Source organism: Eulemur rufifrons, chromosome 27 (genome assembly GCF_041146395.1).
Source record: "Eulemur rufifrons isolate Redbay chromosome 27, OSU_ERuf_1, whole genome shotgun sequence".
Taxonomy (NCBI): domain Eukaryota; kingdom Metazoa; phylum Chordata; class Mammalia; order Primates; family Lemuridae; genus Eulemur; species Eulemur rufifrons.
This window is the reverse complement of record NC_091009.1, coordinates 34335359-34348128: the sequence shown is the minus strand read 5'-3', so window position 1 is coordinate 34348128 and position 12770 is coordinate 34335359. Positions and strand designations below refer to the sequence as shown.

Genomic DNA, 12770 nt, shown 5'->3' with positions numbered 1-12770 from the left:
GCACAGGTCTGCCGGAGGAAGTGCTTGCAGTGAAAGCTACGGAAAGGGGTAGAGAAAATGCCCACAGGAATGGCACGAGAGTGAGACGTCTGCCAAGGCAAGCCTTACTTATTTTAAGTTTAGGCATATCCTGGGAATGCATATGCTATTCTTCTGCCTGCATATAATTTTAAACCGAAACTGAAATATCTCAGTATTGCAAGCTAAAATTATTCTTAGGTAAAAATAAGTTCCCAAATGTAAGTTCAAGAGCAGATTAGTAAATATTCTTCATTTGTGGCCTTTGGTTGCTAAGGGTCTGATCCAAAGTCTAAGTTGACCCACTTTTATTTGCTCAGTCCCTGATTATTCATTCTGCAGTCTTTGCCACTTTTCTTCTTCCCAGCTATGCCTCCCCCTCCTCCCTCCCCCACCATTCCCCACCTGCATAGGCCTTTGAGATTGTGCCATCCAATCTATTCTGTGCTCAGTTAACCAATGTGTACTTTACCTATTTCTTAACAATTTTAATGAGTCTCAGAACACACTACATGAAAAGGGCATGATGTAATTGAAAAAGAAGTGTTACATTTTAGCTTAAAATTAAAAGGAGACATAAAAATGGCTCAGAGAAAGTAAAGTAACTAAAGAGGAAGAAAAGCCCACAAAATAATATAAGAAAGAAAAAAAGAGATTAGAAAGAGCACTTTTATTTGTTTTGACATTTTAACTTAGAAAGGCAAGTTTCTCATAAACCTTGTTAACTGGAAATGGATAGAAAAGCAATTATAGAAATATACTTTCAATGGTTCCTAAAAGGTTTTATTTTGGGGATAAATTAAATAATTATGACTTCAAAAACCATAACATAAATTTAAACTTAGGACACAGAGACCAGATGTACAATGGAATTATAAATGTTAGAGTTTCCTGGGTTTATGCATCAGAGCTTTCTGTGCACTAAACAGTTGTCCCCTTGTCTTCCTTTGTAGTTTGCATTTGCTACTGTCTACTATTCCCTTTACACAGGTTGCCCATAATCTATAGATATAATGGAAAATCTTCCAGATAGTTTCATTTGTATTGATTCATTCATTTGTTCTTTTGTTCATTCAATGATCACTTTTTGTGCGTGGGTGCTAAGTGCTAGGGACGATGACAAACCCTTTCCAAAGGGAAGTCATTTAGTGTGGAAAACAAAAGAATGAGTATTGTATTTTATTATATTACTATATTGTATTTTATTATATAAACTCTTGTGACTGAGATAAACAAAAGATATAAGATCATTTAGGTAAGGCAAGGAACCCAAATTGGGTTGGGTGAGTGAAGTAGGGTAGGGTTGGAGAAATGGCTTGTAAGAGCTGAGGAGAGAAATGTCAAGGATGAGATGGCATCTGAGGAGGTTGTAAAGGTTAAGTAGGAGTTAGCCAGATAAGGAGGACAAGGAAGACATTAAAGACTGAGGAAACATCAAGTCTATGTAAGAGAACTAAAAGTAGTTTTGTAAAACTGGAGGAGTAGAATCATCTCCATATTTCTAATTTTTCCATCAATTTAACTTCCACTAGTACTACTTGGTAAAACTTGGTGCAGTGTGTGTTGTTTTTGTTCATTTCTTTTTTAATACTTGTAGCCAAGATTCCATTGACTAATCAAATAATAAGTCATTCCTGCTACTCAGTTTTCAAGGTACTCATTTTAATGTCACCCTGTGGCTAAGCTCCTTTTTGTGGCAACCAGTCAAGCCTAATGAAAACTCATTCTCTATATATTAACAATTTATTTTAAGAAGATAACATTGTGACTGGAGCAATAATTGGCATTAGAAATTAGCTTTTCCGATACTACACATTTTAAGAAACTTGCGGAATTTCAGCCTGTGTTCTGATAGTAACTTGTTTCAACCCTAATTATGACATACTTGTTATTCTGCCTGATTTCTTATGGCTGTCACCTGTTCTCCTATTTGCTTTTTATGTTCCTGGCATTATCTTCATGCTCCTTTTCACTGTTAAAAATTTTAAAAAGAAATTGTACAATCTTCTCTTTAAATTTTAAAAATATAATCCTATTTCTTCAAATGCTTATGTAATGCAACATAAACTCTATTCTGCTTTTTCTAGAGTTTATTTCTTTAAAAAATTATTTATTGCAATTATTCTCTTCACACAGGTGTATGTATTACTTCTCAAATTACCCTTAATTATTCCTGAGTTTGTGCGGATTTTGGTATATGCAGGGGCCCTGAAACCAATCCCCTGCGTATAATGAGAGATGATTGTAGAAATAATATCAATATATATCAGTGAGAAGATAGGAAAGAAATTTAATGCAAAATATCTATTTTTGCTATTCCCATTTTTTCATTTGCTTTATTTTTTTCTAAGTTGATTTTGTAGTTTTGCTTTATAATATAATCTAAAATCTACCAAGTTTAGAAGTAGGCTGTTTAAAAAATAATATCTCCTTTTCTTTTCTCCCCAAAATAATTTTGAAGAAAATAGAGTAATTGAACAGAGACCAACTTTAGTCTACCAAAGCAATATGTATAAATTTGATTAAAGTTTTCTCAAATATGTATTTTATCATGATATAGTTCATTTCAATAAAAACACTTTTCAAAAACCAACTTAGAGACAAATTGACATTGAAATAAGTAAATTGTTCTGTTTGTATACCAATTATAAGTAATTAGCTCTGTGTTTATATGTTAAGTAATTAGCTCTGTATTTATATGTCAATAACATCCCCTCAAAATTTGAAAGTGAAAAAATTAGGTAAATTGTCATTATTAAAATATCAAGTACATTTGTTTTTAGCTTTGACCAAAATTGTATAACCGTGTCCCTCAAATTAAACCAAAAACATTGCTATTCTTGTGTAATAGTCAAATACATTCACACTCTTTTTTCATGGCCTGAAAATAATTTTAAATTGGAAAATAAAGCCATGTGAATAAAAAGTTCACCCAGGTAGTGTTTTGTAAACATTAATTTACAATTAAAGAACTGTAAACATGTATGATGAAGTATTGTTTGAACCCAAGTAAATACTTACATCTGAGAAGTTTAGTTTACTCATTAACCTAGAACCAGAAAAATGAGATGGCAAATTTTTTTTAAAAAGTTTTAAGATAAATCATACCTCAAAAAATGTTTCCATATTTTTGAAAACATTTTTATGTTGCTTATTAAATAAGCCCCTTGTCCTATTTTCTTCAAGAACTGCCAATTTAAGTCAAGCAAATGTGGTGGTTGTACATACATGCAGACAGTTTGACTACTTGGGCCAAAATAATTCTTCATTGTCTAATTAGAAATCTTTGAGAATGTGGTTTAACTGAGCTTGAACATTTGGTTCAAGTCAGGCCAATAAAAGTCATGTCATAAGATATGCCTAATTATTGTTATAACTCAATACTTTAAATATTTTTGCCTTGACATGAGCTGATGATACTCAGTACATTGAGGATTAGAACAAAAATAGACAGGAAAATATATTTGAAGTGAGAAGACCTGGACATTAATGAAAATTCTTTCACTAACTGTGAAAACCAATTCTTGGAAGCTGACAGGTTGACGGTGGGAGGGACAGACAAAATCCTAGTAAACAGAAAATCAGCTGTAGAACTGTGAACAACATTGTGAGGCAAGTAAAGTAGGAGCTAAGAAAAAAGAGAGATAGGGCAGTAGCATGTGGAGACATCAGAGGGGCCCGTCTTGGGGACTAGAAAGAAGGGGACGTCTTCATACTGTGAGTCCTCATACATTCGAGTCGAAGCCTGGAAGACGAGACAAAGTCAATCATCAGAAGTCTGCAGTAAAATTGTTCCGGGAGGAGAAAACAATGTGTGTAAAAGATCTAAGACCAAAAAATATTTGAGATGCTCAACAAAATATAAACAACAAAATCAAAGTGGCTTTGGCAGGGTGAGTAAATGGGAGATGTGACGAGATAAGATTAGAGAGAATGGCAAGAGCCAGATAAGGGAGTTCCCAGGCCAAGGTAAGGAGTTAGGTACGTCTTATAAATAAAAGGATAAGTCATAGAAGAGTTTGAATCACAGGTATGATGTGATCAAATTTGCAAAAATCACTTGTGGCTCTTTGCAGAATAGACTGGAAGAACAGGGAGAATAGTTTGCAGGCTGTTTCATGATAAAGTTGGCAGACCCTCTGAACTAAGATTTTAGAGATGATAGCAGAAAGGTGGGGAAATAGAGTAGGGGTGATAATATCTTTTTCTTACAAGAAGAATCAAGAAATGCCATTTAACGTTGATGGAAAAAGCATTAGAATTTTAAGTATTATTTGAAGTAAAAAAAGGTAATCAATATGAGAATTCTTTATGTATAGTAAACATACATAGAGTAAATATTGTGAGAAGCTGGTAGGAAGATTATGTGAAAGTAATATATCCTTGTCTTTTACATATGGTTGTTAAAAGCAATCAACTGCATTTGAAAAATCAAGAATTAGGTGTATAAACTTACTATCTGGAAATAGCCAGAGGAAAAGCACTTGCCTCTGGGAAGTGAGAGGTCTGAAGTTTTTTTTGGTGAATAGATTAGTTCCCTCTTTTGGTAGAGGCATTACTTTAATAAAAATAATTTAAATCAAATGAATTGACAAGAAAAGTTCTATTATTCTTCATTGCATTAGCTTAATAGAAGCAAAGGAACTAAATTTATCAAAATGTTAAATAGTTGTGGAAAATAGTTCTGTACTCACAATGTTGGCATCTACATTTGAAATTTAACTTATTTATTTTTCCAGTGTCCTGAACACCATCAAGCGGATATGAATTTTGAAAATAACACACATGTTACTCTGTAATTAAACAGAAGTTTTCCATGTAAAAATGTGGACATGAAATTTGAAAACTGAAACAAAAACATGGGCTTTTGGCGGCGGCAGTGGTGGTGGTGGTGGAAGGGGAATTGCATTGCTTTATGATAGGATAATACCACCATCTAGTGGACCAAAATATATTTACTTAAATTATAAAAATCAAAGCGTTAAGTAGAATCATATTACACAAATTCGCTAACACAAATGTATTAAAATTTTGCAAAAAATTCAAGGGAAAATCAGTGTATATGACAGACTGCACATGTGTTTTTATTTCATAAAACATACATTCTAGGGAGCTTTCTGCTTTATGAAATGTTGCAAAATGTTTTTGCATGGAAATGTTTCATAATGGGATTTGGCTCAACTGATTATGTTCTTCTTCCTGCGTTTTTAAAAGAAATCCCATAATAGAATGTGAAACCATTATTATAAAACCAAATAAGAAAAAACGTTAGCAATTATAATAATTAACAAATGCATATAATAAGTATCTTAGAATTTGCCATTTTTAAAAGTAATATGTTGGGGTTTTATAAGTCATTCTAATATCAGAACAGTTATACCTAAATTAAACAGTGGGCAGTATTAGACAGATTTGAAAAACTCTTCTAATATTTGCTCTGCTCTTCTAGCCTCATTGACTCTTAGCTCATCTAGTGTATTTTCCAACCATTTGTGTCTCCATGTTGCACTCAGTGTTATTTTTTTTTTGTCTGTCCTCCAGTTCATGAATTCTTTTTTAAAATGTGTTAGTCTCCTATTAAACAGTCTATTGATGATTAAAATATTATTTTTTTTATTTCTAGAAATTGTATTTCGTTCTTTTACAAATTTGCTTCTATATTGTCATAGTTTCCTGTTCCCAGATATCATTAGTCAATCATTTCTCTTACATTTTTAAAACATAATTATTATTGATTATATTCTATATATATTTATTCAAATATCAAACATCTATTCTGTTCCTTATAAAGTTTGTAGCCCTTGGGTGCTTTCTTTTTCTTTAACAATGTCTTTGACATTTGTAGGAATAATTTTATGCTTAGGAAAATACTATCTTTCTCAAGATAAAGTTACAATTTATCTTTTTTGGGTCCTAGGAGCACTTTCAATCTGAGACTACCTTAAATCAAATTCAAGCTTTCAAGTTCCCTGATCACCTGAGCAATTGAAAGCTAATTCCTAAATCTGTGTGAAGAGTGGTTTACTTCCAGTCCTTCCTTATCCTAAGGGTGAATCCATTTAGTTTCCCAACTTTGAATTTTGTTGCTTTAGCCTAAAAAGGCTATCAAAAAGTAAGTTCATGTCTTCCCCATATGGTTAATGCTCTCAGTGCAGAAAAGGCCTTGCTGCCTGTTTTCCCCTCTGGGTAGACACAGAAAGGATATATACAGAGACGAATGCAGATTTTGTGAGATATTTATGTGCATGATGTTTATCCCAACATTTTCAATAATGGATATAAGTAGAATGTTAAAAAATATGAAAATTGTCAAATTGTGGTTCATCCATCTGAAGAAATATTATCTGGCTTTTAAAAATTGTGTTTTGGGAAGTATTTAATAATGTGTATAAATATTTATAACATAATTGTAAGAGGGGAAGGTAGTACAGATTTTCTTTTTAGTGAAATTACATTAGATCAGGGACCAGAAAACTGACCTGTGGCCAAAATTCGACCGCTGTCTATTTCACAAAGTTTTATTAGAATACAGCTATGCTCATGCATTTATATATTATCTATGGCTGCTGTTATGCTACAATAGAAGAGCTGAGTACAGAGACCTATGGCACACAAAGTCTAAAATATTTACTATCTCACTCTTTCCAGAAAAAGTTTGAGGACTTTGGGCTACATTATTCAGAAAAATCTTTCTCACTTAGGACACCTTAAAAACAGAACAACATATTTTTTAAGAATAAAATCCTTCACAGAAGCATTTGGAAAGCTGACAAGATAGTGAAGAATTACCAGAAAAAAAACGCCAAAAGCCAAAAATCTTCAGTAAAATCAGAACACATGGAGGCAGCACATTCAGAGCAGAACTTCATTACTGGAAGAATAATAAGGGGAAGTTTCTCCCTCTCTGTCTCTGCCTCTCTCTCAGTGAGCACTGGGGTGGGAAGAGGTGTGTGTGATTAGCTCCTGTGAGTCAGTATGAGCCAGCCCCAGCACGCACTGTTCATTCACATTGGAATTATTACATCTTTCTGTTAAAGTAGCCCTTTTATTAATGTGGAAGGACTCTCTTTTTATCTGGTAATACTTTCCACCTTAAATTATTATTTTGCCTGTTACTGATATATTAACATCATTCTTCTTTTGGTTAATATCCTCCTAGCATACCTGTTTTCATAATTAATTTTTAACTTGTATGTCTAATTTTATTAAAAGTATTCATCATATACTTGAATTTTCTTTTTTGCTTTTATCCAGTCAGATAATCTTTGTATGTTAATTGGAGTGGTGAATCCATTTACATTTAATGCAATTACAGATATAGTTCAGTTTAAGTCTAACATCTTGCTATTTATTTTTGTCTCTTTTTTTCTTTGTTCTTTTAGTCCTCCTTTCCTCCTTTTATATTAAACAAATAATCTTGACTATCTCACTATATCATTTCTACTAGTTATTTTATATACCTCAATATTATTGTGTTAGTGATTACCTATCAATTACAAGCATACTTATATTATTACAGTTTATCCTAAATTAATACTTTTACCACATCCTAAATGATGCAAAAGCATCACAACAGTTTAATTTCCATTGTCTTTTTTGTTCTTTGGCATTTTTGCTACTATTTTTCCATATTTTACTCCTGAATTTATTATAAATACTACAAAACATGGTCATTGTTGATTTAAACAATGATTTTTTTATTATAGTAAAATATACATACCATAATATTTATCATTTTTCAATAGTCTTTTTATTTACCCATATATCTATTTTCTTCAGTTATGCTTATTTTTTCTTGTATTTCTTTGCTTATACTTGCAATCAGTTTCTGTCAACCCAGAGAACTTTCTTTAGTATTTCCCTATAGTTGTATCAGCTATTGTTGAATTCCCTCTGCTTTTGTTTAAGAATGTGTTTTTGTAAGGCAGAAGCATCAGCTAAGATTTTTTAAAAAAGGAAAAGAATGTGTTTTTATTCTTTCTTTTTCTTTCTTTCTTTCTTTTTTTTTTTTTTTGAGACAGAGTCTCACTCTGTTGCCCGGGCTAGAGTGCCGTGGCGTCAGCCTAGCTCACAGCAACCTCAAACTCCTTGGCTCAAGCGATCCTCCTGCCTGAGCCTCCCGAGTAGCTGGGACTACAGGCATGTGCCACCATGCCCGGCTAATTTTTTCTATATATATTTTTAGCTGTGCATATAATTTTTTCTATTTTTAGTAGAGACGGGGTCTCGCTTTTGCTCAGGCTGGTCTCGAACTTCTGAGCTCAACCGATCCACCCACCTTGGCCTCCCAGAGTGCTAGGATTACAGGGGTGAGCCACCATGCCCGGCCTATTCTTTCATTTTTTAAGTATGTTTTCACTGGTTATAGAGTTCTTTGCTGACATTTAACTTTCCACACTTCAGTAATGTCAAGACATCATTTTCAGGCTGCCATATTTACTCTTACAGACTTAGCTGTTATTTTTACTGTCCTCCTGGAAGAAATATTTTTTTCATCTGTCTTTTTTTAAGATTTTTCCTTTATCTTTGGAATTCAGCAGAGTCTCAGTGTAGTTTTGCTTTGTCTATACCATTTTGGGGATTTGCTGTGATTTTGAATCTGTGAGTCAATTTCATTTGTCAAATTTTGAAACCTTTGAGCTGTTAAATATTGCTTCTGTCCCTTCTGTCCTCTACTTTTGGAATTCTAATTAGACATATGTTGTATCGCTGAACAGTGAGTGCAGAGGCACCTCACATTTTTTATACTCTGTTTTGTTTGTTGTTGTTGCTTATACACTTTTTTCTTTCTATACTTCAGTTTAGATATTTCTACATTAAACTTTCTTTAAGTTTAGTAAGTTTGTATTCTGTTGTGTCTATTTGACTTTTAAGACCATCCAATGAGTTGTTATTTCAAATATTTATTGTGCAATTTTAGGGTAGCATGTATTCTTTTTTATAGAGTCCATTTTCTTTTAAATCTTTTTCCTAATTTTGTCTATCTTTTTCCTGTGCTTCCTTTAATATAGTTAAGAAAAGCTATTTTAAGGACCTTAATACTGATTCTAACATCTGGATCTAAATTGTCTGCTTCTAATAGCTACTTGTTTCCTCTTCTTGGTCACCTTTTTCTACTTCTTTGTAGTCTTTCAATTTTAATCCAAAGTCATAATTTTTTTTTAGAAAATAAATGTAATAACCAAAGTTTATATTGTTTACTCCCACCAGCAAGAGTGTTTACTCTTTTATGATCCACTCAGGAGTTGGTCTCAGATAGGTCAGGGTAACAAGTTTAGTTTGAGTCAGTCCACTTCTGGTTTCAAAAGTCTCAAAGAAAAGATCTTCTTGAGACTCCAAAGGCAATCACGGCAACAACAAAAATAAATAAATGGGACCTTATCAAATTAAAAAGCTTCTGCACAGCCAAAGAAACTGTCACGAGAGCAAACAGACAACCTACAGAATGGGAAAAAAATTTCGCGTGCTACACATCTGATAAAGGGCTAACTAGAATCTATTTAGAACTCAGGAAAATCAGCAAGAAAAAATCAAACAACCCTATCAAAAAGTGGGCAAAGGACATGAACAGAAATTTTTCAAAAAGAGACAGAAGAATGGCCAAAAAACACATGAAAAAATGCTCAACATCTCTAATCATCAGGGAAATGTAAATCAAAACCACAACGAGATATCACTTGTCTCCAGTGAGAATGGCCTTTATCAAAAAGTCCCAAAACAATATATGTTGGTGTGGATGAAGAGAGATAGGAACACTCATACTCCGCTGGTAGGACTGCAAACTAGTGCAACCTCTGTGGAAAGTAATATGGAGATACCTTAAACAGATACAAGTAGACCTACCATTTGATCCAGCAATCCCATTATTGGGCATCTACCCAAAAGAACAAAAGATATTCTATAAAAGAGACAACTGCACTCGAATGTTTATAGCAGCACAATTCACAACTGCAAAAATGTGGAAACAACCCAAGTGCCCATCAATACATGAGTGGATTAATAAAATGTGGTATATGTATACCATGGAGTACTACTGAGCCATAAGAAACAATGGTGATCTAGCACCTCTTGTATTTTCCTGGATAGAGCTGGAACCCATTCTACTAAGTGAAGTATTTTTCCAAGAATGGAAAAATAAGCACCACATATACTCACCATCAAATTGGTTTCACTGATCATCACCTAAGAGCACATTTAGGAATAACTGTCAGGCAGATGTGAGGAGGGGAGGGGATGGGTGTATACACACATAATGAGTGCGATGGGCACCATCTGGGGATGGACATGCTTGAAGCTCTGATTTGGGGGGGTGGGGGCAAGGGCAATATACGTAACCTAAACTTTTGTACCCCCATAATGTGCTGAAATTAAAAAAAAAACATTAAAAAAAAGAAAAGACTTTCTTGGGTTATTTTTATCAAGAACCTGGTTGGTATCTTCTTATTCTATCCCAAAAGACTATGATATATATCTGCTTTTCTGCTGTTTTGACATATGCTCTAAATCTCTCCCCGAGTGACTTCCAAATATGGCATAATTTTGATGAGAATACCTTTTGTGTATTTAAGGCATCCCCCTGCTCTTATTGTTTTTTTTTTTTTTCCTATGAGACTATGGAAAATTTCAGTCTGCCTTTAAGAAGCTACTTGGGGTCTAGCAAAGCACCCTGATTCTGCAAAGTTTCAGAATTTTTCAAGCTAGACACAACCTTCCAAAGTTTGTCTGGTTCTTCCTTCCCTCATTACCTTTTTTCCATCCAGGCTGAAGGGAGGCCTGATCTTTGATCTATATTCAGAGTTGGCAAAGATAACCACGTAAGAAATAGCCAAAACCATATGCTTACTTGAAACAAGTTCTTCCCACTTGGATTTTGTTCATTTAATCTTCTTTGCTCTCACAATTTGCTTTTAGACATAGATACATATAATTTGTTGTTGTTTTTTCAATTTGCAGTAGAAGCATTGTTCTTTCCATCCTATTCTACCTTATTTGGAATGTTTCCATATAATTTTATAGCATCTTACCATGCTTTACTTTTTCTAACTAGAACGTGTCTGTCTGTAATGCATATAACGCATCTTTTTGATTACCTATTTAACAACTGGTTTCCCTACTAGAATGGAAACACTTTGAGAACAGGTACTTTGTTTTATTTTTTTTTTCTTTGGAATTAGACTAGTGACCAATAAGTATTTCCCAAATTAATGAAAGAATAGTAGAATGCTCTGCAGCAATTAAGAATAATAAAGTATACCTGTTGCTCTGGAAAGTTTTTTAGGTTATTTTTGCATAGTGGACACTCTTATAAAATTATATGGATACAAATTTTATAAAGTGAAAGGCATATATTATATATATATGTATATATATGTGTATGTGTGCATATATAAAGACATACATTTGGATAGACCTGTAACTGTATATATATTTTAAAGGCAAAAATGACCGAAACACTGTATATTTAAATAGATATTTTAAGCACTTACTTTGTTTTTATTATTTGTAGATTGTAAAGAACCTCCTCCAAGAAAAAATACAGAAATCCTGACAGGTTCCTGGCCTGACCAAACATATCCACAGGGCATTCAGGCTATCTACAGATGCCGCCCTGGATATCGAACACTTGGAACTATAATAATGCAATGCAAGAATGGACAATGGGTGGCTGTTCACCCAGGAAGGATATGTCGGAGTAAGCACTTCACATGTTTGTGAAATTTATGAAAGTTTTCAGTTGTAAAAATACTTAACATTTAATATTGTAGCAATATGGGGTGAATTATATTGTTATTGTCATTTAAATGCAAAATAATACATCATCATTTTTAGAAAAGGGTGCTAATCCTCCGAAATTCAAGAAACAAACATACAGATGAATTCAATTACAAAATAACATTTTGCCACTTTCAATTTTCCTTATATTCAATGTTGTCCTCTAATATAATAACAAATGTGCTTGTCCCCCAACTCCTACATAAAATGTGTTCCCTGTAGTATATACTAATAATATATCTTTTTTTTTTTTTTTTTTTTTTTTCATTTTAGAAAGGCCCTGTGGACATCCTGGAGATACTCCCTTTGGTTCTTTTCAGCTCACAGTAGGAAATGAGTTTGAATATGGTGCAAAAGTTGTTTATACATGTGATGAAGGGTATGTAGTCAATATAAAAAGAGGTTTATAATTAAGATAGTAAATAGGAACTGTACTAATTAATATTTTTAAGGTTACCCTATTTATCTATGAACATTTTATAAGTAATATACAAGTAACCCAAGAAATTAAACTATGATGGAAATGATTACATTTATATACCATATTATATTTTTAACATTGAAAGATTTAAATTAATTATAACTCCTCTGATTGAGTGTAGTTATAGGATGGTGGGAAAACAGTACACACATAAATAAGGACTCACTCAACAAGTCTTCACTACATTCTTTATGTGCAGAATATTATGGGAGTTCAATGTGTTAGGAAGAATGAGAATTGTAACAAAATTATATGGAAATTATTTTGACAAAACTTTTTAAAATTTAAGGGAAGCAAGATCTCTTCTTGCATATAAGTTTTACTTAAAACTAATATTACTTATTTCATGTTCTATAAATTATTCTTATTACATGGACAAAAAAAACATTCGGGAAATGCAAATCAAAACCACAGTGAGGTATCACCTAACCCCAGTGAGATTGGCCTTTATCAAAAAATCCCAAAGCAACAAATGCTGGCGAGGATGTGGAGAGATAGG

General features: G+C 33.0%; 1 protein-coding gene across 1 annotated transcript in view; it reads left to right on the top strand.

Moving 5' to 3' along the window:
• The window catches only part of LOC138375782 (complement factor H-like), a 66030-nt gene that overhangs the window by 3402 nt on the left and 49858 nt on the right, over window positions 1–12770 (top strand). Inside the window, exons 2-3 of the mRNA XM_069459613.1 lie at window positions 11525–11710; window positions 12064–12169. Of these exons, the coding sequence (XP_069315714.1) occupies window positions 11525–11710; window positions 12064–12169 (292 nt within the window). The remainder of the gene's footprint in view (window positions 1–11524; window positions 11711–12063; window positions 12170–12770) is intronic.